The following is a 24,893-nucleotide window of genomic DNA, read 5'->3' as shown; positions in this document are numbered from 1 at the left end:
CAACTACTGATTGAGCCTGCCCACCTTCACAATTACGATGAGGGGTAGGGGCAAGGCCAGCCTATAACCTGGGGACCCAGACTACCTGCCCCCCAAAAGCCTTATCCCCAGTGGCTCTGTGTTGTCTAAGGGAGCGAAGGTACCTGCTGCCCCCCTGAACTCGAGCTGGGGGCTCCAGCTGACAGATTTCCGCGGGCGCACGCTGTGGTGTGGATGGGTGAAAGTATCAGAGAGAGTAAGCTGACCGTACAGCGCTGTGACAGCTTCACATGTCCCGGCCCAGGCACAGCTGGAATACAGACTCTGCATTGGTTTAAGTAGCTACTTAAAAGTCAGTGTCGTCCCTAGGCAGTCAGTGCAGCAGAAGCACCGGGACCCTGAGGACGCGACCCTTAACCTACCTGTAGTGCCACCCGTTCCCTTGCAAAAGAAGGAAGCCAGGCAAGAGAGCAGAGGCCCAGGGCAGGGGAGTGGAAGGGCCCATTTAATGAGAAACTACAAACAGACCGGCCACGATTCACAGTGACAGGAGGCCATGCAGTGGCACCAGGAGAGAGGGGTGGTGGCAGGGTACAGCGGTCCACGCGAGCAAGTTCACAGACAAATCAATCAGAAGATACAGTGTGGCTTCAGGCCCAGGGTAGGGCTAGCATCCACCAGGGCACGTCCGCCACTTGTGGCTGCTCCTTCCTTGTCCCCAGTCCAGTGCTGCAGCTGCTCCTACCGCAGTGCCTGGAGCAAGCGTAGCGACGCGAGTCAGCCAGGGCGAGGGGCCCAGCATTCACTGGGAAGAGGCTCCATGGAGAGAGCACTGCAAACCTGAGTGCCCACGGGGGGGGCCCTGTGTGCCACTTCCAACCACCCGGCAGAGGTCATACCCACACACAGCAAGGAAGTGGTACAGACAGAGGGATGGGTTCCTGAGCATTCCTTCTGGCCCTAGCAAAGATGGGTTCAGAGAGCCATGACCAGAAAGGGAGCCAGGCAGGGGTCAGAGGCGAGGCCCTTCGTGGTGAGCCAGTCACTTACCCCTGATCTGCAGTTGTGCTGACCTATCTACCTTACTCCAGGTGGCTCCTGGCACTTGGACAAGGTGTTGAGTTCCTGAGAATTCTGAGGGCCAGAGTCATTCCTTCTGACCATCATGCCCGCCTCTAGCACCCCAGGACAAACCCTGGCCTTATGACCCTGTCCTGCTTCAGACCACTCCCCTGCTCCCAGCCAGCAGGTCAGAAACAACTGTGGCTACAAGCACAGCCCACTGCAGGCCCAGGTCTGGGGAACCAGCCGCTGCTCTGGCTGCTTTTGGTGTCAGGGAGAATCGGGACCAAACTGGTACTTTGTACAGAAACGGAGAAGTGAGACCTCAGCAGGGAGACCCTTCCCAACTGATCTTTCTGATGCCAAACACCAAGCAGACCAGCGGCACACGAGCTCAGTGCCAGCTCCCTGACAATACTCGCTGACCCTTGGCCTTCAATCCAACAGAATTTTTGCCGGAAGAGTCAGATGCTCAGGGAAGGGCATGGCGGAAAGGACAAGACTCCAGGGGGCCTGGAATGGCTTCCACCCCGAAATGGGAGTGGGGACACGAGCCACTGAGCGTGGGGAACAAAGCACAGGGGGCCAGACTGACGGCAGGGAGTCCAGTCCGGCTCCGTTAGCACAGGCGCTTGTACGTGTAGATGTAGGCTTTGCAGCTGGGGCACGTGTGCGTCACATCCTTGAAATCATTGATGAGGCAGGGGATCAAGCAGCAGCCCAGATCACACCTGAATCAGAGATGGGGAGAGACGGGGGGCGGGGGGCCTGAAGGAGGTGCCGAGGACACTGGGCCCACTCCAGCTGCTGGACGGTGGGCACGCGCAGCCCCCACCCAGGAGCACCTGCCCCACCTACCCCATGAAGCAGCAGAAGAAACCCAGCACGAAGTTCATTAGGCCAATCTCGTAGGAGATCTTGGTGGTGATGGCCTGCTGGCAGTGGGGACACACCGTCTGTACGGGTGCCCCCTCAAAGATCTCTCCCTGCAGCACTGTCACCGTGGTGGCAGCCCCTGAAGGGACCAGGACCGTGGCTGTGTGGCCCCCAGGGCCAGGGTAGGGCCCTGGTGGGTAGGGCCCTGGCGGGTAGTAGCCCATGGGTGGGTGGGGGCCTGGAGGAGGGTAGAAACCTAGAACGGCACAGAAGATGGAGCAGATATGTCACTGGCTTGCCACTTACCCACAGGTCAGGTGAGCACACAGCCCCAAGGCCTCCAGCACCCAGGACACAGCTGAGGCGTCAGGGACCAGGCCCTGGGCCAAGGTGACCATGCACATTCTTCCAGCCTTTCCTGGTCCCCGCCCCATGGGGACCAGAACAAGAGACCTGGCCCAGCCAGATGTGGCAGGGAGCTGGGAACAAGGCCCTCCCTCTCCTCCCGTCAGTCAGCTCAATCGTTTGCTCCTTTGCCTTTGACACATGGGGCTGGGCGCTGTGCCCAAGGACCTCAAGCACAGGAGGGAAAGCCTTGCTGCTCACAGCCCCTCTTGCACCTAGGGCTCTGCTCCCCACCAGTGTCAGGTCCTACACGGCAGAGCCACCTGCCCCACCTGCCCTAACCATTTGAGCAGGAGCCCTGGGCCCTTCTCTGGCCTGAGCAGTCTGTCTGAAGTGCTGCTGGGTGAGCAGGAGGCAGGCCTGCACCATGGACTCAGGTCTCTGGCAGGGAGTGGCCCCCCTCGCACCCATGAGTCCACAGCACCCGCCACTGTGCCTGAGGGGCCTGCTAGGAGCCAGCCCTCCTGGCAGGGCCCTGGGCTCCTCTGGCTTGTCCACAGCACCTGCTTCTGTGATACCTTCCCATGTCCACCTTCCATGCCCACAATCAGCCCCCTGCCCCTACAATTAAACACTCTTACAGACAGAACATGCACCTGCCTGCAGCAAAGGCTTGGCTGGCAGCCCTGCTGGGCTAGGCAAACGCCTGTGTGCCCCTGGGATCCCTTTCCAACTTACCTGGAGGCATGTAGGCGCCATCTGCATTCACATGTGGGGGGATGAAGCCAGGCTGGGGCACGGGGTGGCCTGGTGGCTCATAGGGTGGCGGTCCAATGTCTGCAGGGGGCAGTGACATGCCCGGTGGGGGCTGCATCACAGCTGGGGAGGTTCGGCCTGGACAGAGAGGCAGGGAGAGGAAGCTCGGAGGGACCCAGCCACACTGCTGGTGGGAGGGCTGTTCCAGGCACCAGCTTCTAGCAGCTGGGATGGGCCAGGGCCGGGACCAGGGCGCACTGAACCCTACCTGGGGTGGGCGGGGCTCCACTTTTCTCCTCCAGAAGTGGGGCTGTGGGGCCTCCAGGATAAGGAGGGGGTGGGTCGTTAGACATCTTCAAGGCTTCTCCTAGACCTGGAGGGAAAACCCAGAAGTGAACTATGCTCCCAGCCCCCACTATAGCCAGTTGGGCACTGCTCTGTGACAGGAGGCTGCTGCACAAGGTGTGTGACAGTCCTCAGAGCACCACCCTCAATGAGCCCAAGCATACAGAGCCTCCTGGAGCTCCTGCAGGTGTCCCTGCCCGCAGGGCTCAGGTCACCTTGTACTCCCTTTCAGGTAAGTCTCCCCACTGGACAGAGCAGGGCTGATGGGTCCAGACCGATTTCCTTCAGGAGAACGGTCACCAGGCTCCCTCTAGGTCCTGAAGATGTCCAGTGTCACCAGGTGTTACCTGGCCCAGAGCCACCACCTTCCACATTTCTCAAGAAGCTGCTAACCTCAGTGGTCACACACACTTCCTGTGTGAAAGCTAGAGAGTGAGGGTGACCCAAAGGACACAACCCAGTCAGCAAGAAAGACAGAACCAGCCAGTGAGGTGAGCGAGCCCCCCAGTAGCTTGGGAACCTAATCTAGGGCTCCCCGTGGCGGCATGGCCTGCGGTGGGAGGGGATCTAAGAGACTTTTTTTACCTCAAATCCCAGGCACTCGAGTTGGTAGGCTGGTGATACTCCTTCCAGTGCTGGCCTGGGCTGCCAGGAGGGCTCTGGGGCGCTGTTTCGGGGGGAGAACGACAGGCAGCTCCCTCAGCACAGGACTGGGAGGGATGTGTGCACCCTCTGGGAAGCCACACTCCCTCATTGTCTGGCCTCCCCCACCCCCTAGGGCCCGTACCTACCCTCTCCTAGCTCCCCCTTCCCCTCTCACTGCTGCTTTCTCCCGGGGCCATGCTTGGCTGGTCCTCTGCATCCTCCCCGCCAGGCCCAGACAACCCCCAGAGCAGCAGCTTTCAGAGCCAGCTGTGCACGGTGGTGTCTCTGTTGGGGAGTGGGTGGGGTGGGGAGGAAGCTGATGGTGTCTGTCAAGTGAAACTTTCCCTCATTTCCTTCACAAGGTTCACTGAGCACCTGTTTAGATTCTAAACAGTACAAAAGACACAGTGAAAGCAACTCCCGTAGTGTCCCTGTCCCCTAGAGCCCACCAGGGTTAAGTTCAGAACCATACATACAGAGATGGAGGGCCCCAAATAATCCTGCCAGGGGAGACGGAGCCTGGAAACAGTAAATATTAAAATTAACAAATCAGTGGCAGGGCCAGAGGCACCAAGTCCAAGCAACAAAAGACAAAGATAAATTCGATTTAATCAGAATTTAAAACTGCTTCAAAGGACACTATCAAGAAAGTATAAAAACAATCCACAAGAATGGAAGAAAATTTTTACAAATCATATATCTACTAAGGGATTTGCATTTAGAATATATAAAGAACTCTTCTAACTCATTTACAAAAAGACAAAAAATGGGCAAAGGATCTGAGTAGACATTTCTCCAAAGATAAACAAATGCCCAATAAGCACATGAAGAGAGCCAAAAGGGAAATGCAAATCAAAACCACAACAAGGTACCATTTCATACACATCAGCTCCACTAGGATGACGAAAACGAAAAAAGACAAAAGTATTATGTAGAGAAAATGGAAACGTCACACACTGCTGAGGGTGTAAAAATGGTGCACCTGCTGTGCAAAATGTCTGGCAGTTCCCCAAAACATTCAAAAAGTTGCACATGACCCAGTAATTCCACTCCTAGATATATACAAGAGAACTGAAAACTTGTGCCACACAAACCCTTGCCCAGGAATGTTCATAGAAGTATTATTCATAATGGCCAGAGAGTATACATAAGTCATGTCCCCCAACTGAAATGGATAAACAAACGATGGAATATTATTTGCCATGAGAAGTAATGAGGGACTGACAATGTGGCTGAACCGTGAAAACATGCTCAGTGAAAGAAGCCAGGCACGAAGGAGCACATATTTTATGATTCCTTATACAAAATGTCCAGAACAGGCACATCATTTGAGACACAAAGCATATGTGTCGCCAGAGACTTGCGGGGGAGGGGCGGGGGAGAGAATGGCAAGCAGAGTTTCCTTTTGGGGTGATGAAAATGTTCTAAAACAGTACTGATGGTTGCACAATTCTGTGACTATACTAAAAAACACTGAATTGCACACTTTAAATGGGCGAAATTGTATGGTATGTAGATTATGTCAATAACACTTACTGCAAAAACTAAAGGAAAACAAAATTGCCCAATCTTACCATCCTAATGCAGCCAGTCTCTGCATGTTCTGCCGTTCTGCATGCACAGGCACCTATTATTTTTATGTAGTTGTTGTGACAGTTTTAAACCCTTTTAACATTGTGTGACATATATTTCCATCTTGCAAGACCCTATGACCATCAATTTTGATATTCCCTAAAATGGGCCCATCACTGTTTACTTGACCGACCCCTATTAAGGTAGTTAAAAAGGGAATACCTCTGGCTAATGCTCTTTCTCTTTCTTGGATTATTTCCTTGGACTAAATTTGCCAGAAGTGCGATTATGAGGTCACAGGGTAAGGCCACTTGATGCCTTCGGTGCAGGACGATGCCAACTTATAGTGCAGACTTTGGATACTGGCATCACAATCTGGAGTGTTATGACACTGGTCACTTTTATTGCTTTGACCACCGTGAGGCGGGACATCTTCCCAAGTCTTTATAACGTATACGCCCGCTCTTATGAGTTCCTGCTTATAATTATCCTTTGAAGACATGGGGGCCAAGAAAGGAGGGTACTTGTCCCAGGTCACGTGGTGTATTAGAGACAGAGCTGAGTCTAGGACCCTAAGTGACTCTCCCACCCCACCGCAGGTGAATTCTAACAGCACAGGATCAAGAACAGGGAGCAGCAGAGCCTCTAGAGGATGTCACAGGAGGTCCCCTTCCAGGCGGGAGCCACCGCCAGCCCATTAGGTATCCTCCTAGTGAGAGAAAAAGGAGCCTCCTTAAGAAGCTTGACTTGTGTCTGCAGAAATCTGTAGTACGCCAAGTCTATTAGACCATGGGGGGGCATCTGCCACAAAATCCCATCCTCCAACCATCTGGGATGGCCCTAGGGTGGCACCACTGTCCACCACGCAGCCCTGGCTCACCCCTAGGAGGCTCTGAGCAAGGAATAAAGGCTACACCGCACCTGGAGAGTCACTGGAGCACGTTCAGGTTCTAGGAGGGAGGAAGGTGCCTGGGTCCTCCAAGCCCCTCCACATCCAGGGAGCAGGGGCACATGTGCACACACGTGCGTGCGCACACCAGGCACCACCTCTGAGGATGCAGGCATGGCCTGCCTTGTCATCCAAATCATTCGATCTAATTCTGCAGTCTCCCAGAGTACAAAAAATCTACTTGTGGAATTCCACCATCATGAGGGTACAAGCCCTGCACATGGAGCCGCCCTCTGGACCTACAGCAGGCACGACTGCAGGCCACACAGGTGCCCGAAACACACAGGGACACGTGCACTCCAGGCACTGACCGCACACACCAGAGCCCCTTCTCCAGCCCCTCCCCTTGGGCAGCGGGGCCCTGCTGCTCCTCTCTCTCCCCTCCCATCCACACCCACACCCACCCCGCAGCCGCCCTCCTGAACTGTGGGGTGGGGGGCACACTCTTCAATATGAAGGACGGAGGTTTCCAAAAAACGGCTCGTGAAGATTTCCAGAATTCAAACCCCAGTTCCCCCAGCGCCTCCCAATATAAAACCAAATGTGCAGTCCCACAAAATGCGATTGTCTAAGGTGTAATAAAAACTACAGAAATGCAATCTTTTAAAAGTCACATGTCCAAAAGCCAGTTTTCCAATAAAAATGCACACTACACAAATTAAGCTACAAACGTAGCATCAAGGTCTCAGCCCCGGGAACTTCGCTGCTGGGCAGGGGCCGGACTGTGGGTTACCAGAGGCTAAGGAAGGGGCCGCAAGACCAGCGGCTGTGCAGCTCCCGGCAGACAAGAGTGAGGCCTGGGGTCCTGGGAGCCAGTGAAGTCAGCCTGCAGCCACAGAAGCCCGAGACGGGCCTCAGCCTCCATTTACATCTTGTAGCTGTGAACTGTGAAGAAATAGAGGGCTATCTGAAAACCTTCACAATTTATCACTAAACAGAACAGGGGTTCTTCTGGGGGCCCGGAGGACTTTAGGACAGCTCTTTACACCCTCTGGATTTTGTGAATGTGAAGGTATTATCCAGTCCAAATAATAACACAAAAAATCCTCTCAGAACAGAGTAGAGATCCAGCTGACTGCTCAGCAGCTGACCAGCCAGTGCAGTGCTGACCCCCCAGAGGCCATCCCAGATGGGTCACCTGTACAGGTGTGAGGGCAGAGACCCCACCCTGCAGGTTTCATGAGCCCCTAGCGTGTCCTGACTCATCCATGAGCGTCGGAGCGGAGGTGTTCTCAGTGAGCCGAAGCACATGGAATGCAAAGTCTTAGATGAAGTCCTCGCGTAACAGCCCTGGCACAGCTGCGGCCCAACGAGGTGGAGCAGCAGTCACACCTGATACAGGCCGAGAGGACAGTGTATTCCAGGCGCACGCTTCCTAGCCTTGCAGGATTGCAGAAGCTCAAGACACATTACCGAGGAAGGACCTAGAGTGGTAATCCTGACACCACGGTCAGAATCAGGGGACAGTCCCTGGGTGCTGCTACGGGTGCGACACTGGACAGGTACAAACCGTCCTCAGACCAGCCGACGGGCAGCCCCATTGGCATCTCCAGTTCAGAGAAAGTCAACCTGGCTCAGTTACATGTCCAGGGTCACACGGCCTTGCAGTCAGTTTCAGGTGTTTCCAGGGAATTCCTTTGAGCCTTCAATTCCTGTTCACCTTGTTTTCAGGTTCAGTTCTACAGGGCTGGGGAATTTCCCACGTAGCGCAGCGTAAGCGTGATGTGCTGCTGCCCCAGCCCCGACAGCACCTCCTTAGGAGCCGCTGGCCCTTGGGAGACAGAACTGCTCCAGAAATGTGTGCAGGGCAGACGCTGGGTTCCTGGGTGGCACCATGTCACAGGGGCCTTGAGGATCTAACAGAGATCAGTGTCCCCTTGACTGCATTTCCAGGTTGAGGCCTGGCCTGGAAGGAACAACCCTGACCTGTCGCAGGGTCGGGAGGCTGCGTGGGGCAGGTGGCTGATGAGTCAGAAGGCGCTTAAGATGGTGCTGTGGGCGCTGGAGCACACACCATGAGCCTGCAGCTTCCCCGTGCTGGTCACTGTAATTCCCATCACAGGCCTGAGTCCTTGAGGGCAGCGGCAAGATCACCCTTAGGATGGAGAGGGCCGCAGGGTGAGGCCAAGGGGCACTGGGGGTGGGCTTAGGGGAGCCCCAAGGGACAGAAGGGGAGGACATGAGTAGTCTCTGGGACCCTTATGGTGCAGGGAGAGGAAGGGCCTGCACATGCCCCTCGGTCCACGGGGGGATAGAATAGGGGTCATGTGAGGTCATTTGGCCCCTGTGCCCACAACCAACAGCCTAGCACCCACTGTGCTTGTACGCAGGACGGAATTATTCCAGTCACCCTGAAATGAGATGAAGCCTGTCTCATGCCTGTCTGGACCCACGGTGGAACCCTGAGTGCCACCTGCTGTTTGGGCTGGATCAGCAGCCACCGCAGAGCCCGGGCCTGCTCAGTGCTCAATGCCAGTGTGTTCCACAGTGGGAACTTCTGCTCTGTACCCCAATATTGCAGCCCCTCCCTCTTCCCCTCACACAACTCCAACATCAGCCACGTCACAGAGACTAACCAGGTCTCAACATACACAGAGCGGCTCTTGCGTCTTCTCTGAATAGGAGTGGCCCCGATGACAGTTCTCCCAGGTGGATGAAAGTCATGTTCTGAGACGCCTGCTGTGGGTTTTAGTCTATGGGGCCATGAAAGCAAACAAAACTGCCTCATTATCCCCACCCACCCAACTCCAACCCCACCAATCCCAGGCCAGCTGTATCCAACACACTACTCTAAGCAGCTACTGAGGAATGTGACAGCTTCCAATGTGGGGTCAGGACAGTCAGCAAGAACCCAAGACCCCACCTCCCTCTCCCATTCACAAGGAGCAAGGCTTTGCCCCCTGTCAGTCTGCTAGTTAATGAGAAAACCGGGTGAGCAAGGAGAGTGGAGCTCTGGAGTCAGACAGCCCTGGCCTTAAATTCTGTGGGTCACGGACCTTCCCTGAGCCTCGGTCTTCCTGGGGACCTGGGACTGGCACCCCTGCCTCTTGTCCAGGTATGTGCCCATTACCTGCCAGACTTGCTGTGCAGGGGAGGAAAATGCTTTAGGGTCCAAACACACATTAGGGTGAAGAAAATGCTCTTGAATCAGACAGTGGTGATGGCTGCACGAGTCTGTGAACACACTAAAACCAGGGAGTTGTGTGCACACTTTGAAAGGGTGAATTGTATGATGTGTGAATTCTATCTCAAAAAAAAAAACCCCACTCAGGTCTAGACAGTAGTGTTTATACACAATATAAATGAAAGAGACAGGGAAGAAACATCTCAGACCAAAACCATCGCCTCTGGGATTGAAGCTCAGCGGTCACAGTCAAGAGAAGGGAGGCTTTCCTTCATTATATATATATTTTTTAATGAGAAAGTATTTGTATATTACTTGCATAACTAGAAATAAAATTTTGAAAAGAATCCAATTTTAGGACAGGTCAGTGGTGGGCAGCTTTGATTCCTGGTGACAGAGTCTCCGCCTCTGGGTCTCCCCATTTCCCAGAGAGTTCAAAGTACAGGACCTCTGGGCCCTGGGAAACGCCTCTGGCGTTCTGCTCTGCCTCCAACTATTCATCACTCACTGCAGAGAGTGCCGCTGTTGATCCAGGGCCAACGCCAGGCCAACTGGCAGCTCAAGGCAGCCCCGGCAGGCTCCCCGTGGGAGCTGAAGGGCCTGGGCCCGGGCCAGCAGGATACGCTTCTCACTGGCTACAGCCACTGCTGCCAGTTCAATTCTGCAGTCTGAACTGTCCTGCACACTGCCAGGCGGGTGCCAACCCTGTCCCAGGTCTCTTTCGCCCCCGACATAGACCAACACCCCATTCGGGAGGAAGGACCAGTCCGAGGGCGGGAGGGGCAGTTTGACGCTGAGACTCATCTGCGCATGCGTGGGTGCTACTGGAGGCCTGCGACTTTCTGACAAGTCTCCCCCAGGGGCTGCTAGGGCAGCCGTGTTCAAACCTTTTGGTCTCAAGACCTCCTTCACACTCAATTATGGAGGACTCCAGGAAGAATTTGTTTCGTGGGTTCTAGCTATCAGTACTTACCATGTTAGAAACCAAAAATGAGGAATTTTTAAAAGCATTCATTAAAAATGATAAACTCATTATATGTTAACATAAATAACTTTTAAATAACTACTTTCTGAAGCAGATTTAATAGAAGAATGTCTTGTTTTATATTTTTGCAAACCTCTTTAATACCTGGCTTAAGAGAAGACAGCTGGACTCCGCTTCTCTAGCCGATCTGCTGTGATGTGTGGTTGTGGTTGAAGCAGGCGAGGAAAAGCCAGCCTCCCACAGATCAGTAGTTAGAAAAGGGAGCAGCATTTGAAGAGTCTTTTCAGGTAATTGTGCACAGTCTTCACTTACTTCACAGCCACAAACTTGACAAATGGTAGTTTCTTCAAGTTAGCTGCAATATGGAATCTGCCTCCTTAACAATGAATGTTTCCTACTCTGTGACGTGAAAAATCATTGGTCTACCTTGCACTGTAACGGATCTTTTACACATGCATGATTTTGTAGCAGCATGTATGACATGGGTCATTGGAAAATACTGGTTCACAATGATGAGCCCGGATCATGCAGATCTAGCAACGCTGACACATCTCATATGTAACAGCCTCCCCTCAAAAAACTCACATTGTTAGACTGAGTTAGTAAACTCGATCTCATCAGAAAAGTCTTTATCAGGAAGCTGTCAAGCTCACAGTGGCAGATACAAGTTTTCCAAAATTCTAACTGATTTTCATTTGAAAGCTCAAACTTTATCATTGGCAACATATACAAAAACAAAAGGCCAGTTGTTTTCCTTGAAGTAGCAGGCACACTTTGTTCATTTTCAAGAAAATGTCTGCTAAATCCCCAAGTTTGAATAACCGTGGTAGATATATGTCAGTTGTTCTTTTAAGTAAATATGGAGTGCCACAAAAAAGCTAGTTCAGCTCACAACTCAAAACTGCGTGTGCCTTTCCTCCAGGCAGCCATCATACTTCACCTGAGTGCCTCACATTGGATTACACGAAATATTAAAAACGTGCACTTGAGGGGCAAGATGCAACCAAGTTAATTTTTACTGCTTTTTCTTAAATGAAACTGGCGTCTGGTGTGTGCGTCTGTGTGTGGTGGATACAACTACCATGACTAGCACGGTTTGGTGCCACCGCCGTGAGTGGAGCTCAGCCTGGCAGGAGTTTCACTCTCAGCTGCATTTACACAGCAGTGTGAACACTGACACAATGAAAAAAGGAAACAGAACAATGTCTTAATGTTGTTGTAAAAAATAGTTCTGACGTTCAGCCTCTGGAAGGTCTCTCAGGAAGCCTCCAGGAGACTGCACCCTACTTTTCGAGAACCCCTGTGCTAGAGGAACCCCCAACAGACCATAGGGGGTGCCTGCAGACAGAGCCCTGAGACCGAGAGTGGACTGTCCTGTGAGTCCGTGAGCTTGCTGCTGTCACACCAAGGCCCTGCCCCGGGGAAGCTCGCTGCAAAGTGCGAAGCTTTAAAGAATGCCTCAGACCCAGCTCTACCACTTTCTAGCTGTGACCTCTTGAGCCTGAGTTTCCTCATTTGCAAATGGGAGATCATGCCTACCTCAGGGCTAGAGCAAGGTGTACAATAAACAGTGTATGCAAAATGCCTAGAACAGGAGCTCAGAGCCTAGAACACGGGAACACTGAATAAACAGCACCTGCTATCGTCATCATTTATGGAGAACAACTTCCAACAGGAAGGAAAACAGGTACTGGCACCTCTGCCAGGGCAGCTTCTGCTCGCACAACAGTGGGGATCCTGGTGTGCACGTCCCACAGGATCCCGGGGGATTTGTAATCAAACAGCCTGGCTGGCCCAGCACACGTTATCCGCAGCACAGCCGAGTGGAGGCCACGTGTTCTGAGGGGCTCCCAAGACAACTCTTGGAAAGGAAGAGACACGAGCAATCCTACCAGGACCATTGCTCCTTTCAGATGGCTGCCTTGGAGCTCCATGGTCAGTAATGCCCCAGGAACGGCACTGTGCCCAGAGACCCTGGCCATCCACCCGAGGTGCTGGCAGTGGCAGCTACAGGGCTGCGTTTCCCAGAGCTGGATTGGCCTGCTCCTGCCTCTCCCAGAGGGTCTCACCCTCCCTGCAGCCATGGCACCAGGATGCCAGCTGGCCTTAGAGGGGTTCCTCTGTCCCCAGGAGGCAGGTTCCAGGCGTCTGGCCAGGAGCAGGGCTTTGGGCTTTGCTGGGCAAACTGAAAGGCAGCTCCCATCTCCTGAACAAAGGAGGTGCCCACTGCCCTGGCAGGAGCAGAGGCCCAAGGAAACCCCCAAACCCTGCTGTGTCCCCTGGGTCCACTCAGAGGACAGGGTAAGGGGGTACACTCAGCCCCTGCCGAGTGTGCAGGCCCGAGTGGACACAGCCCTTCCTGGGAGGCTTGGCCCACACAGCACTTCATCCACAGCCCACCTGCCTACCTTGGAGGCTGCGTGAGAACTGAGACACGGATGTGGACACCACGCAGTGTGAAGCGTCCTCACAACTGAGACACTTATTTGCCAAGAAAGGCTGCTAACTCCGTGGGCAACGCCACATACTGTCCTGCTCCCCAAGTCCCCCGGGCTGGGCTCAGGGACAGTCTGTGTGACGGCCCTCAGAGTGGGAATGGTGCTTCCTCTAGTTACAACAACCGTCTGTTCACGCTGATACCTAGCTGTGTAGCACTGAATTTATGCTGGGGACAGGCTGGGGAAGAGGCAGGGAGTGAGAGGTGCGGTCCCTGACTTCCAGAAGCTTCCAGTCAAGTGGTGGAGCCAGGTGTTAATAATCACACCAAAAACCCCAAACCACATTACAAAGTGTGACCAATGGTGTACAGAAAAGTCTAAGGGACTGTGAAAGTACAGAAAGATCGGCCCCATCCCAGCGGTCAGGGTACGTCTCTCCGAGCAAGCCAGGAGGAGGAGGTGGAGTTAATGAGACCAGCAGGCAAAGGAAGGGACAGGGGACGGGTGTATAAACAAGTGGTCGTAACTGAAAAGCTCCCCTTACAGACTTCCTGATGACTTGGTTTCCCTAGCTCACACCACCTCCGCCTGGGTGGAGGCCCGGGGCTCACTGAGCAGGCCCTCGGGCTGCCAAGTTCTAGCACTGGCAGGACTGGGAAATCCTGAACGCAGCCCATTTGCCATTGTCCGTCCCGAGGGAGGCCGGATGAGAGACAGTCCCTCCCTGAGACAGCAGCGCTGATGGCTGTGAGCCATTTATTTTTACACTCGAACAAGGGTGTATCTGATGCCTTGGGAATTCTAAATACTTCAAAACAAGACACGGAAAGGACCGGGAAGCAGATCTGGTTTTTCCATCCTGTTCTCCGCCCACCGCACATTCCTCCCTGATCAGTATCACAGTGCAACAGAGCTAATACCTTGGCCTAAGCCAATGGCCTCAAATACCATCACCTGTGCCCTGCCCCTGATTGCACGGCTAAGCTGGAAGGGCCCAGGCACTACGTCCCACGCCAGCCATCTGGCCACCTGACTTTCTAGTCTGTTTTCTCATCTGTGAAATGGCAGCAGCAGCCGACCCACAGACTTGTGATGAGGCATAAACGAGGTCGTGTATGAAGAGCACGTAGCTCAGAGCCTGTCACACAGTGTTCAATAAACACAAATACCTGTTTGTATTACTTGCATTTATGGAGACACAGCAGAGCATGAGAAAGAAGTACACAAGAAAAAAGAAAAAAGAGAGAGAATACATTGGTTGCTCTTAATCTGAAGCGAAATAAAAAGGCAGATAGGACTCAAAGAATGGGTCTAAACTGCGTACACTGTCGTAAGATTCCTAGGAACTGTGATGACGATGACAGTAATAACTGTACCATTTATACCATGCTGAATCCTGTCAAAGCTTGGGCAAACCACTCTGACTTCCTGTGACACAGCGTCAACAGCACGTGGGCCACAGCAGAGCAGGTTAGTACAGCTTTTCCAGAGCACAGCTGTTACCGTGTTTCCCCGAAAATAAGACCTAACTGGACAGTCAGCTCTAATGCGTCTTTTGGAGTGAAAATTAATATAAGACCCTGTCGTGCAGGGAGGCCTGCGGGGTCTCTGCTCCCGCTCCCCACATAACGCAGGATATGGTGAGGCCAAAAAGGAACACCCACGGAGCCACAGGTAGGGGAGTCACACCACTATATTCTCTCTGGCGGCACTATACTCTCACTGGAGGCTGGATCCACACTGTCCGCAAACCGCCATCCACGCTTGCCAGCCCAGCCGCCATCTTCTTGCTAGCCCCCATTCTTTCTCTCTCTTCTCTGCTAGCATAGCCACAGCAGTTATATTAGTGGCCAATGGCTCACTGGTTACAGCTGACAGCCAACTAGCCACAGCTGATGGCCATGCAATCACAGTTGATGGCCATTTACTACCCGAGCCAGCACCTGTCTATGTGAGGCCGAGAGCCTGGAAACTACTTTCTGGGGCTCTGCCCCCACAGACCCCATCTTATTTTACTATAATATATGATCGGGTCTTATATAAAATAACATAACACCAGGTCTTATACTAATTTTTGCTCCAAAAGACACATTAGAGCTGACTGTCTGGCTAGGTCTTATTTTCAGGGAAACATGGTACCTGTCCATTCTTTTTGACTCAATTCCCTTTTGAGGTATTTATCCTAGAGCTAAATGAACACGTGAGCAAAGGGTCATGTGCAAATGTTTTTCTGTATCAATGTCTTGATGCTGAACCAAGGGGACTGGTTACCTGTCTGGTTTACCTATACAGTGTAATTGTATTCGCCCCCCAAAATAATACAGATGTATTTTTATTGACATAGAAAGATGGTCTTGATGTTACACTGAGTGAAGGAAGAATGTAAAAGCAATATACGTAGTATGATTCTACTTTAAAAATGTGTATTTATATATACAGTTGACCCTTGAATGGGTTTGAACTGCAAGGATCCATTTACTCAGATTTTTTTCAATAAGTACTATAAAAGTGTTTTCTCTTAGGATTTTCTTACCATTTTCTCTAGATGACTTTATTGTTAAGAACACAGTATAGAATACATAAAACATACAAAATATGTGTTAACTGACTTTATTGTCGATAAGGCTTCTTCAGGTCACCAGAAGGCTGTGAGTAGCTAAGTTTTGGGGGAGTCAAGTTACACGTGCATTTTTGACTGTGCAGCTGGTCGGCACCCCTAACCCTACATTGTTCCAGGGTCACCTGTATATTACACACCAAATGTTAAGAGAGATTTTTCTCTGGGTAGTGGGATTTTTGGATGACTTGTGTGGGGACAGAGTCCCAGAGAGCAGTTTCCAGGCTCTCGGCCTCACGTGGAAAGGTGCTGGCTCGGGTAGTAGATGGTCATCAGCTGTGACTAGTGGGCCATCAGCTTTGACCAGTTAGCCATTAGCCACTGATATAACTGCCATCGCAAAGCTAGCAAGCTGCAGATTGCAATTAGCAAGTGGCATTGGTTGGCAGAGAAGCAGACGGTGGGTTGCAGATCATATGGCTCCTGCTTCCTGTGTCTCCAACCCAGCCACCAACGAGAATATAGTGGTCTGACTCCCCTATCTATGGCTCTGTTGGTGTTCCTTTTTGGCCTGTCATGCAGGGTCTCTGGTCCTGCTCCCCACATAAGAACGCAGGACATGGTGAGGCCAAAAAGGAACACCCACGGAGCCACAGATAGGGGAGTCATATCTCTGTACCTCGAGCCTCTCTGCAATCCGCGCTTGCTAGCTCAGCTACCATCTCCTTGCTAGGCCCCATTTGCTGCTAGTGTAGCCACGGAAGTTATATTAGTGGCCAATGGCTCACTGGTTACAGCTGATGGCCAACTAGCCGCAGCTGATGGCCATGCAGTCCCAGTTGATGGCCATTTACTACCTGAGCCAGCACCTTTCCACGTGAGGCCAAGAGCCTGGAAACTACACTCCTGGCTCTGTCCCCGCAGGCCTCACCATATCCTGCGTTCCTGTGCGGGGAGTGAGAGCTGAGACCCCACATGACACCTTGCATGACAACTTGTTTATATATAAGCACACATCCAGAATCTTTTTATTTACGTGCAGTTTCTAGTTTTTCTAGGATGGGCAGCTCCTTTGACTGGTTTCTTCCTCAAAGTGCTCCTTCTAACTGTGCTGTATTGCCCCCGAGCCCAGAAAGGTGCCTTTGAGTATAATCAGCCTTTGCCTCTAGGAGAAGAAACGTGCCAAGGCGCACTGGCTGTTCGCTAGTTTTCCTCTAAGTTGACACTGTGAGTTTGACAGCATGCGTCAGTTGTCCATGCCAGGTCACCGCCCAGTGTTCCAGGAAAACTGAGGGGCTAGACCTGTTAAGGTGGAACGTAAAGGCCATCTTAGCCACGGGACCCGTGGGAGGTCACCTGGCAGAGGAGAAGGGTGGAGGGGGGTAAGAAAATCCCAAGAGACACATGATAAAACGGAGACTGATGAGGTTACAGGGCTTTCCCGATGGAGCCAGCACCGGGAGTACAGCCCAGGCCTCCGACCTGTCACCCAGCGGTCTCCTCCAGCCCTCAGGGCTGCCTCCCAGGCAGGACGGGCTCAGGAGCTGCACGTTCTACTGTGGGCCCAGAAGGAAGTACATACAGGAGGGAATGAGGAACAAAGGCTGGAAAAACAGACATAGCTACATCCAGCAGCGAATAAACAAGTCATTTGCACCTGTTGGACAGGCAGGAATTGGTAACTAAAAGGCCAACTAATTTTAGAAACGCAATGAGTCTCAAGAACCATCACTTAGGCGATGAAAACGGAGCCCTGAAAAGAAAAAGTCCTTACTCCTGCCCTCGCCGCACTCACAAAATGCAAGTCTCTACTTTAATCCGTTATCTGAGATCAAGACATACCATCCTGATCCAGGGAAAAGTGCAAGGCCCTGAAGTGCAGCCAAGCCACATGGCCACCACTGTCCCAGCCACCCATCTGGAAGACTTATTTCAGACACAAATGCTCGTGGGCCTGGCTGGCCCAGGGGAGGAGCTCACGCTAGGTCTTGCCCAAGTCTCCCCAGTCCATGGGGGAGAGCAAAGCTCTACGTTCCCAAGGACACGATGTCCACAAAGGCGAGAGGGAAGAGTGGGAACAAAAGTGCTCTGGGAAATATGAGTGGAGAACAAATCTAGTCAGTATTTTAAATCACATTACACGAAATAATATACGGAAGTCGAACTAAAGTCACATCACTCTAAATGGACATCTGACCTGAAGAGTTTCCTCCTGCCAGTTGGGACAGAAGAATTATTTTGGATCTTGACAAAATGAGAGCACACATTGTGTCTGGGGCTGCCTTGTTTTTGACCATGTGTCTATTTCTCTCTGCCTCATACATCAGGAGACCACCTTTCACGCTGGACACGTCATTAGAGATCACAAAGTCCACAGCCCCAGCTGACATCCATTTAGTCATCAAACATTTACTAAGCACCTTCCAAAGGTAGGACTGGGTGCAGGACTGGAGATAACGGTGAGCAAGACGCAGCCCTGACTCACGCTCAGTGCCCCTTCCACTGCACCAGTCTCCGCCCTGTCTCTTTTCTCACATGTTTGCCAAAGTGTTTTTCAGAATATCTTGAGAAGGATGATTTTACACTCCCAACAAAGTGCGTCACACAGTGGAATTCCATTGTGTGAATTTACATGGATTTCACGCACCCAGAACAAAAAGAGAAACACTGAAGTGAACATGCTGTCTCCTCAGGGGAAATGTCAGCATCTCTGAGCTCACAAGCTACTCGAGGACTTTACAGGGTAGGACCAGCTGACTTTAGAACCTAATCACGGCCGGCCTGGTGGCTCAGGTAGTTGGGGCACCGTGCTCCTAACACCAGGGTCGCTGGTTCGATTCCCACATGGGCCAGTGAGCTGTGCCTTCTACAGCTAAGATCGTGAACAATGGCTCTCCCTGGAGCTAGGCTGCTGGAGGGCTGCTGTGTGCTGCCGTGGGCTACCGTGTGCCGCCATGCATGGCCAGCGGCCAGCGTGAGTGGCCAGCAGCCTGTGAAAGCTGGCCGATTCATGACTGGCAAACCGATGGCCTCATCTGGGAGGAGCGCAAGGCTCATAATACCAGCATGGGCCAGGGAGCTGTGTCCTACACAACTAGACTGAGAAACAACGGCTTGAACTGGAGTGTGGGGGAAGGGGAGACTGAAGAAGGGGAAAGAAAAAAGAATCTAATCACTGAATGTTCACTTGGGAATGCAACTCTATATTCAAAACTGTACTTGGGGGAGTCACTTGGGGGAGTGACGGGCCACACATGGTCCCCACACCTTCGGACTTCACCAACATCTGTCTTCATGGGGAGCTTACATGGGGGGTGTGGTGGGGGCTGTAAAACACGGCAAGAGGTCAAATCCACAGTCCGTCAGACAGTGAGGCTTGCCGTGGAGGAACAAAGAGCAGGGAAGCGAGGGCTGTGGGCTGCTGTTTTAAGCAGAGAGGTTTCTCTGAGCAGGGACCATTCAGGCAAAGGTGGGATGGAGGTGAGGAACAAGCCATGTGCACAGCTGTGGAAAGGTCCAGGCAAAGCGAGGCTAAGGGCAGAGGCACAGAATGCACCCACAGAGCCCGGGGGCTGGGGACAGGGCAGAGTGGGTGCCGCGAGGGTCAGAGGCTGAGGTCAGGGAGGCTTAGCAGGCGGCACGGGGAGCTGGGCCAGGTTCGCAGCTACGGAAGGAGGTTCACCTTTACTCTGGGCGAGATGATGGCCTGGGCTCTTTGCTTCCTGCACTGTGCCTGGTGCACTACCATGGATCCCCAAAGGTCCTGATATCAATAGACGACCGATGGAGGTGGGGAACCCTACAGTGCGTGGCCCCCATCTGCAGCAGGCATGGCTTCTTTTCGGCCAGTTTGGAGCCACAGATGGGTCACAGGGTGGCCGCCATGCTCCCCAGGCAAAGCACGTAAACACACGTAACATGACCTTATCTACACAGGACAGACACTGCAGCCTGAGCCTCAGGCAGCACAGCACGTGGGGGGGAGGGGCAGGTCTGGGCACTGAGGTGCTCACATGATCACGTGAGGCCTCTGCCTGGATCGGGGCAGAATTCTTCCAGTTCTAGGATAAACCAGTTTTATTCAGCAGAGTCATCACTACCCAAGTCTGTGTGGTGTGTTTTTCCCCAAGTGGTTACCATTTGAAAAGACTTAATATCCCTGACTCATTACCTCTGCAGACATCCCATGGAGGTCATTCCCCTGTGACCCCAGGTCTGTTTGCTGCAGATCCAGCAGGGAAGCCAGCTCACACTTAAGAACTGACAAAAGATACTCAGCAAAACCCTAATGAGAATCCGTGTGACAGTAGGTGCTTGCTCCAGGTAAGCGAAGGGGCTGTCCGTGCGGGGGACACTGAGGAGGCCTCAGGGACGCGTGGGCCCTGCTTAGGCCCTGCAGGGAGGCAGGCACAGGTTCCACGCCTGTGCCAACAGAGTCACTAAGAGCAGGGGGGACATAGACAGCTGTGGTCAAGGGCTCAGCAACCCCGGCCAGGCCAGCGGCTCCCGGAGGGCAGGGATGGTGTTTGGGGCCAGTCTCTCCATAGCCCCAGGGAGCACATCACGAGGAACACAGCCTGGCTACTCTGGGCAGTAGCTCGCTTTCCCATCCTGCAGGCCCTGTTAGCAGTACCCCAGGCACCAAGATGGATGTCTGAGAGGTCTTCCAGGCTTTTCTCTGCACCTTACACCTTGACCTGTCAGCAAGCACTGTTAACACCATTGTTCAAAAAGCTCTCAAATCCACTATCTCCTCTACTGGTCAGGTTTAAGGAGAAAAGTCTGGACTTGGCCCTGTGTTCCAGACCTCTCTACCACACTACACTCTAGCCACCCCCAGACTGTAACTCGCCCTTCTCCAAACAAACCAAACCCTGCCCCACCTCCACCGATGGACCTCTCCACAGATCTTTCCCTCCGCCTCCAAACACTCTCCCACCCTCTTTCCAGCAAACCTGAGGGCCTTTCCTGTAATTCCCCGCCAGGGACTCTTTGGTCCCTCCCTCTTCTCCCCAATCAGAGAACACTGGGACTCTCCCACTCGTATCCCCTGGGCCCTGCAGCACCCGGCACAGGTCTGTTGAACAAGCGAGTCCGTGAGGTTTGGGGTTAAATTAACTAGACATCCTATGCTATTCCTAATGCAAAAGCCCCACGGCCCCTGGGCCGGAACACAGCCTCGGCTGAGATGTAGTCCATGCTTCCTAATGAAAGTGCCTTTGTTTACGCCAAAAAACCAGACAAGAAAAAAACCCGTTTCTTGAGTCACAGTCAACTGCACGGAGCAGTTTGCACGATGGGCTGGGAGAGCCCACCTTTCCCTCAGCGCCCGCTGTTTCGGGAGAGCTGGGTCTGGAGCCCTGTCCCCATTGTTTGGCAGCCTTGGGCAAGTCACTTGGGAGCTCTGGCTGCTTCCTGCCTGTGCTACCTCCCAGGGCGCTGTGGTGACAGAACCCAGGGGAGCGCTGCCAGGTGGGTACAAAGCACATACAAAGGGAACACACGGCAAACGAAATTTAATCCCCTGCTGCTTCCCCAACTTGGAAGGCCACTGCTCTTAATGTTAGAACTAAGACGACCGTTTCACTTCTTCCTGAATTAATATGCAGTTAGGATTCTCCTGAGACACCACCCAGGGAAACCCTTCCATGCTTCCCTATCGCTTTCCACTTTCCCTGGCCTCTATTTCTCCTGGAAGGAAAAACACAGACACTGGAATAGATCTGAACTCAGGCTGAATCAACACCTACTGAACACATTACGTATCCAGCACATTGTTTTTACTGGACCCTCATGACACCTCCTTGTGGTAAAAATAGATGGTACTAGATCACCCAGTAGATAGACCACTCAGGGGCTCCCAGCACCCACAGGTCAGGAGCACCAAAAAGGTGATGAGAAATGTCTTCTGGAAAAATTATCCAACGTTACCAAGAATACATCACAACTGCTTTCATGGAAAGAATCAAAATGTCACTAGACCTCTTTACCCGGCACCGCATGGTTTCACAGTTTGTGTAACATTAGGGGACCTTAATCTTTTCAGCACTCACAGGGATATAGGTCTTCATCTGGCCCGGCTGTTGCTTTTCACCTATCACATGTAGCAAGTGATGGTCTGAGAGGGCAAATGTCTGTCACATAGCTTGGACAGACAAACTGCCCAGGCTCGGCAGACCACACTTGGACAGACCACAGTGTGGTCTGCCAAATCTGGGCAGTTTGGGTCCCAGCACCCCACTGTTATCACCAGAGGCTGCTGACTCACAGAGTAGGACAGATAGTGGGTCCGCAGGCTCAGGAATGACCAGACTGGCAAATCCCTGCGCGGGTGGCCTTCTCAGGGGGAGGGGCTCTGCCCCAGGCCCAGGCCTGGCGCCCCCTCTCCTCTGGAGCACTAAATTGCAATGCAGCCGCTACTATTTCCCAGGGAGACATGCCTGGGAGAATCCTGACTGTGTAGAGATGGAGACAGAGCCCTTTGTGGAGTCCTAGAAACTGGCGCATTTCCATCCTGTGCATTCCATTTCCAAGTGCCCTCGTGGGGAGACAATAAACATCACGCCACCACTGCTGGCCTGGCTCTCCTCTCCCTAAGGATCACATTGAGTGAAAATATGTATTTCTGAAAATGGAGATGATTTTTCACAGGACCCATTTCTTCTCTCCCTCTCAGGGTTAGGGGTTGGTACCCAAGGACTCAAAGCTTGTCAACTGGGCTTTGCAGCCCTAGAGCTTTAGAAAACATTCAGTTCAATGTTTTAGAAACATCCAGTTCAAGCCGGGCAAGCTTATAGGGTAAAGAGGAGAAACAGCATACAAGGTGATGACCTAAATCAATTATAACCAACGTGCTCTGCTGGGGTAACCTGGTCACAGGGCACACACAGTCCATTAGCTGCCCCTCAAAACAATTTGGTCCCTGAAGTACTACGCTATGTCACTGCTCTTCAGGTAATTCTAGAACCATGGTCTGCTGTTTTCAAATCTCTGTAAGAGCCCATGTAAAGCTCCTTCCTGGTTCCAGAGGCCCATCCTACAGAAAAACCTCCATTTCTTCAGGGATGGGAGACAGACTTTCAAAGACTCAGGGCTTCTATTAGCTAAAAAACAATACGCAAGAATAATTCTAAGACGCTGCTTACTAACATGCATGATTAACTATTTGGGAGGAAACTAGACTGATGTTTGGAACTTACTTTGACAGACATAAACAAAACATAAGATGGATTGTTGAATGGTTAGATTTATGATGAAACATGGCAAAATGTGGTGCATTCTAGGTGGTGTTCTATGGGTATTCACTGTAAAATTTCTTCAACTTCTCTGTATGTTTGAAATTTTTCGTACTTAAATGTGGGGGCAGAGGGCAAGGCAGAGCTGGCAGGCCTCTCCCCACCCAACTCTTAGGTCAGAGCTAAGAAACCAAGTACCAACACACACTTGCCTATGCACTGGCCTGCCCAGCAGTAGGACCCAGCATACAAAGTCCGTTTAAATACTATGCCCCAGGTTCTCCATCCCCCTCACTCTAGGACAGGTTCTCAGCCCCAGGTGGGCCTGGGGATTATCTGGGGAGCTTATTATATAGAGTCCTGGTCCACATCCGTAACTGCTGAATCAGAACCCCTAGGAGTGGCCCTCAGAAACTGGCCCTTTTCAAAAAGTCCCCTGTGATTCTGATGCAGAAGCTCCTAGGCCCACACTTGGAGAAACTTAGAGCTGCTTGCTCCTTACCTGACACCTGTTGAGAGGCCTCCTAGGAACATTTAGACAAATATAGAAGCACACACACACACCCATAAATAAGTCAAGTGCCCAAACCTGGGCTCGCATGACGCTATGCGTTCAACTACATCAAGGCTCTGTAGAGCACGGGGCTGCGCCCAAAGCCAGGCCAGGTCACCGCCACCCCACCTGGCCCTAGCGCGTGCGGCCAAGAGCGGGCGCAGGGATTTACTGATATTGGCGAGCTGGGCCAGGCGGGGGAGGGCGAGCCGCGCGGGGGCCCCTCAGGCTTGCCAAGGTCACCATGGAGCTCAGCAGGGGCTTCTTTGTCGCTGAGACCCTCCTTCCAACCCCCTTTCCTTAAAAAAAAAAAAAAAAAAAAAGCGGAAAACCGGACATGATATTGAACCAACCTTCTCTACAGAGGATGTGGGAGCTGTGATAAGCGGGACCTCGAGGAAAGGGCCAGCAGCCCCCGAGGCACCGAGCCCCAGCGCCCGCCCGCCCGGGCCTGGCTAAGCTGTTACTGCAGCCCCGCGGGTGACCAGCCAAACCAGCGACGATACAACGTCAAAATCCCGAGGGCCGCTCTGGATCGCATCAGCGTCCTGGGAACATGCGACGGGCCCGCTGCGCCGCCCCGGGGTCTCTTTACCTTGAAAGGCCAGGGGCCAGAGGTCCAGCGATCGCCGAGACTGGCCGGGGTCCAGCCGCTCGGAGGACAAGACCCTCAGCCCCGCGGGGCTTACGCGCACACCGCCCACCCCACCGGCCCAAAGGCCTCTGGGAGGTGTAGTCCGTCCGTGCGCCCTAGGCGCAGTCGGCCGGCCATGGGGACTACAGTGCCTACCATGCACCGCGCGAGCGCCGCGGGCGGGGAGGGGGCTCTGCGGTCCTAGGTCATTCCCTCCGTCCGAGGGGCGCGAACGCCTAGCCCTGCTCCCGGGGGCCTCTAGGGGAAGCCGACTCGAATGGCCGAGGCGACTCACCGTTTTCGAGGTGACTCACGTTTCCGCGGCACCCGCAGCGGCAGAAACGGCCACCTCCGCAATTCGGAGTCGCGCGTCTGTCAGAAAGAGGCAGGTAGGCTTTGGAGCGGGGCCGAGGCTTGTGGCGTCACGGGGAGGGGCGGGGCCATGAGGTCAGCTCGGGGTTGGCACGTGCCGAGCCCTGGTGACGTCACGACAAGCGGAGGAACTTCGCCCAGAGGAGGCACGTGGGAGGCCTGAGGGCCCGGTTAGTCAAGTTGAGGGAGTGGCTGGGAGACGAGGAAGGACCCTGTTAGTTCTCCCTGCCGCCCAGGCCAGCACCAGTGCATCCATCCGAGAATGCGCACCTTCCTTCCTCCCTCCCGGCTGCATTTGAGTTTAGGGGCTGTATATTCATTCTGTAAGACGTGCACAGAATGGGAAAAATTTTTGTCGCCTGGTGTGCCTGATGAGATTAATAAGGCAACACTCTCACTTTTTGTTTCAGCTCTAATGCTGGAAACAAATGTCCTTTTTATAAATGTTTAGTGCCCTGTTTTTCTC

At 52.9% G+C, this 24,893-nt stretch overlaps 1 protein-coding gene across 8 annotated transcripts; it reads right to left on the bottom strand.

Annotated features, from left to right (window-relative positions):
* Nucleotides 1–443: 443 nt before the first annotated feature.
* On the bottom strand, nucleotides 444–24,486 carry CDIP1 (cell death inducing p53 target 1). 8 transcript variants are annotated; one of them, XM_019756430.2, is made up of 7 exons: nucleotides 24,351–24,469; nucleotides 4,485–4,527; nucleotides 3,949–4,030; nucleotides 3,287–3,391; nucleotides 3,001–3,156; nucleotides 1,900–2,173; nucleotides 444–1,772 (listed from the first exon to the last, which is right to left on the bottom strand). In XM_019756430.2, the coding sequence occupies exons 4-7, from the start codon at nucleotides 3,369–3,371 to the stop codon at nucleotides 1,661–1,663; spliced, it is 627 nt and encodes a 208-aa protein (XP_019611989.1). In that variant the 5' UTR covers nucleotides 3,372–3,391; nucleotides 3,949–4,030; nucleotides 4,485–4,527; nucleotides 24,351–24,469; the 3' UTR covers nucleotides 444–1,660. The 8 variants fall into 8 exon arrangements, with proteins under 8 accessions (XP_019611989.1, XP_019611987.1, XP_019611988.1 ...); XM_019756428.2 differs by lacking the exon at nucleotides 24,351–24,469 and adding an exon at nucleotides 24,017–24,172; XM_019756429.2 differs by lacking the exon at nucleotides 4,485–4,527 and having other exon boundaries at nucleotides 24,351–24,485.
* Between the last annotated feature and the right edge of the window lie 407 nt (nucleotides 24,487–24,893).

The sequence above is a fragment of the Rhinolophus sinicus genome, linkage group LG18 (assembly GCF_036562045.2).
Source record: "Rhinolophus sinicus isolate RSC01 linkage group LG18, ASM3656204v1, whole genome shotgun sequence".
Classification (NCBI taxonomy): Eukaryota; Metazoa; Chordata; class Mammalia; order Chiroptera; family Rhinolophidae; genus Rhinolophus; species Rhinolophus sinicus.
The sequence above is the reverse complement of the archived record's forward strand: the minus strand, read 5'-3'. Positions and strand labels throughout refer to the sequence as shown.

What these genes read in the sequence shown, in the direction of transcription:
- CDIP1 (XM_019756433.2), bottom strand. Translation starts at nt 3,371, where the DNA reads ATGTCTAACGACCCACCCCCTCCTTATCCTGGAGGCCCCACAGCCCCA. An exon ending in TGGAGCCCCGCCCACCCCAG is followed by an intron (nt 3,157 to 3,286) that starts GTAGGGTTCAGT and finishes CTCTCTGTCCAG; the next exon opens with GCCGAACCTCCCCAGCTGTG. An exon ending in TGGCGCCTACATGCCTCCAG is followed by an intron (nt 2,174 to 3,000) that starts GTAAGTTGGAAA and finishes GTGCCGTTCTAG; the next exon opens with GTTTCTACCCTCCTCCAGGC.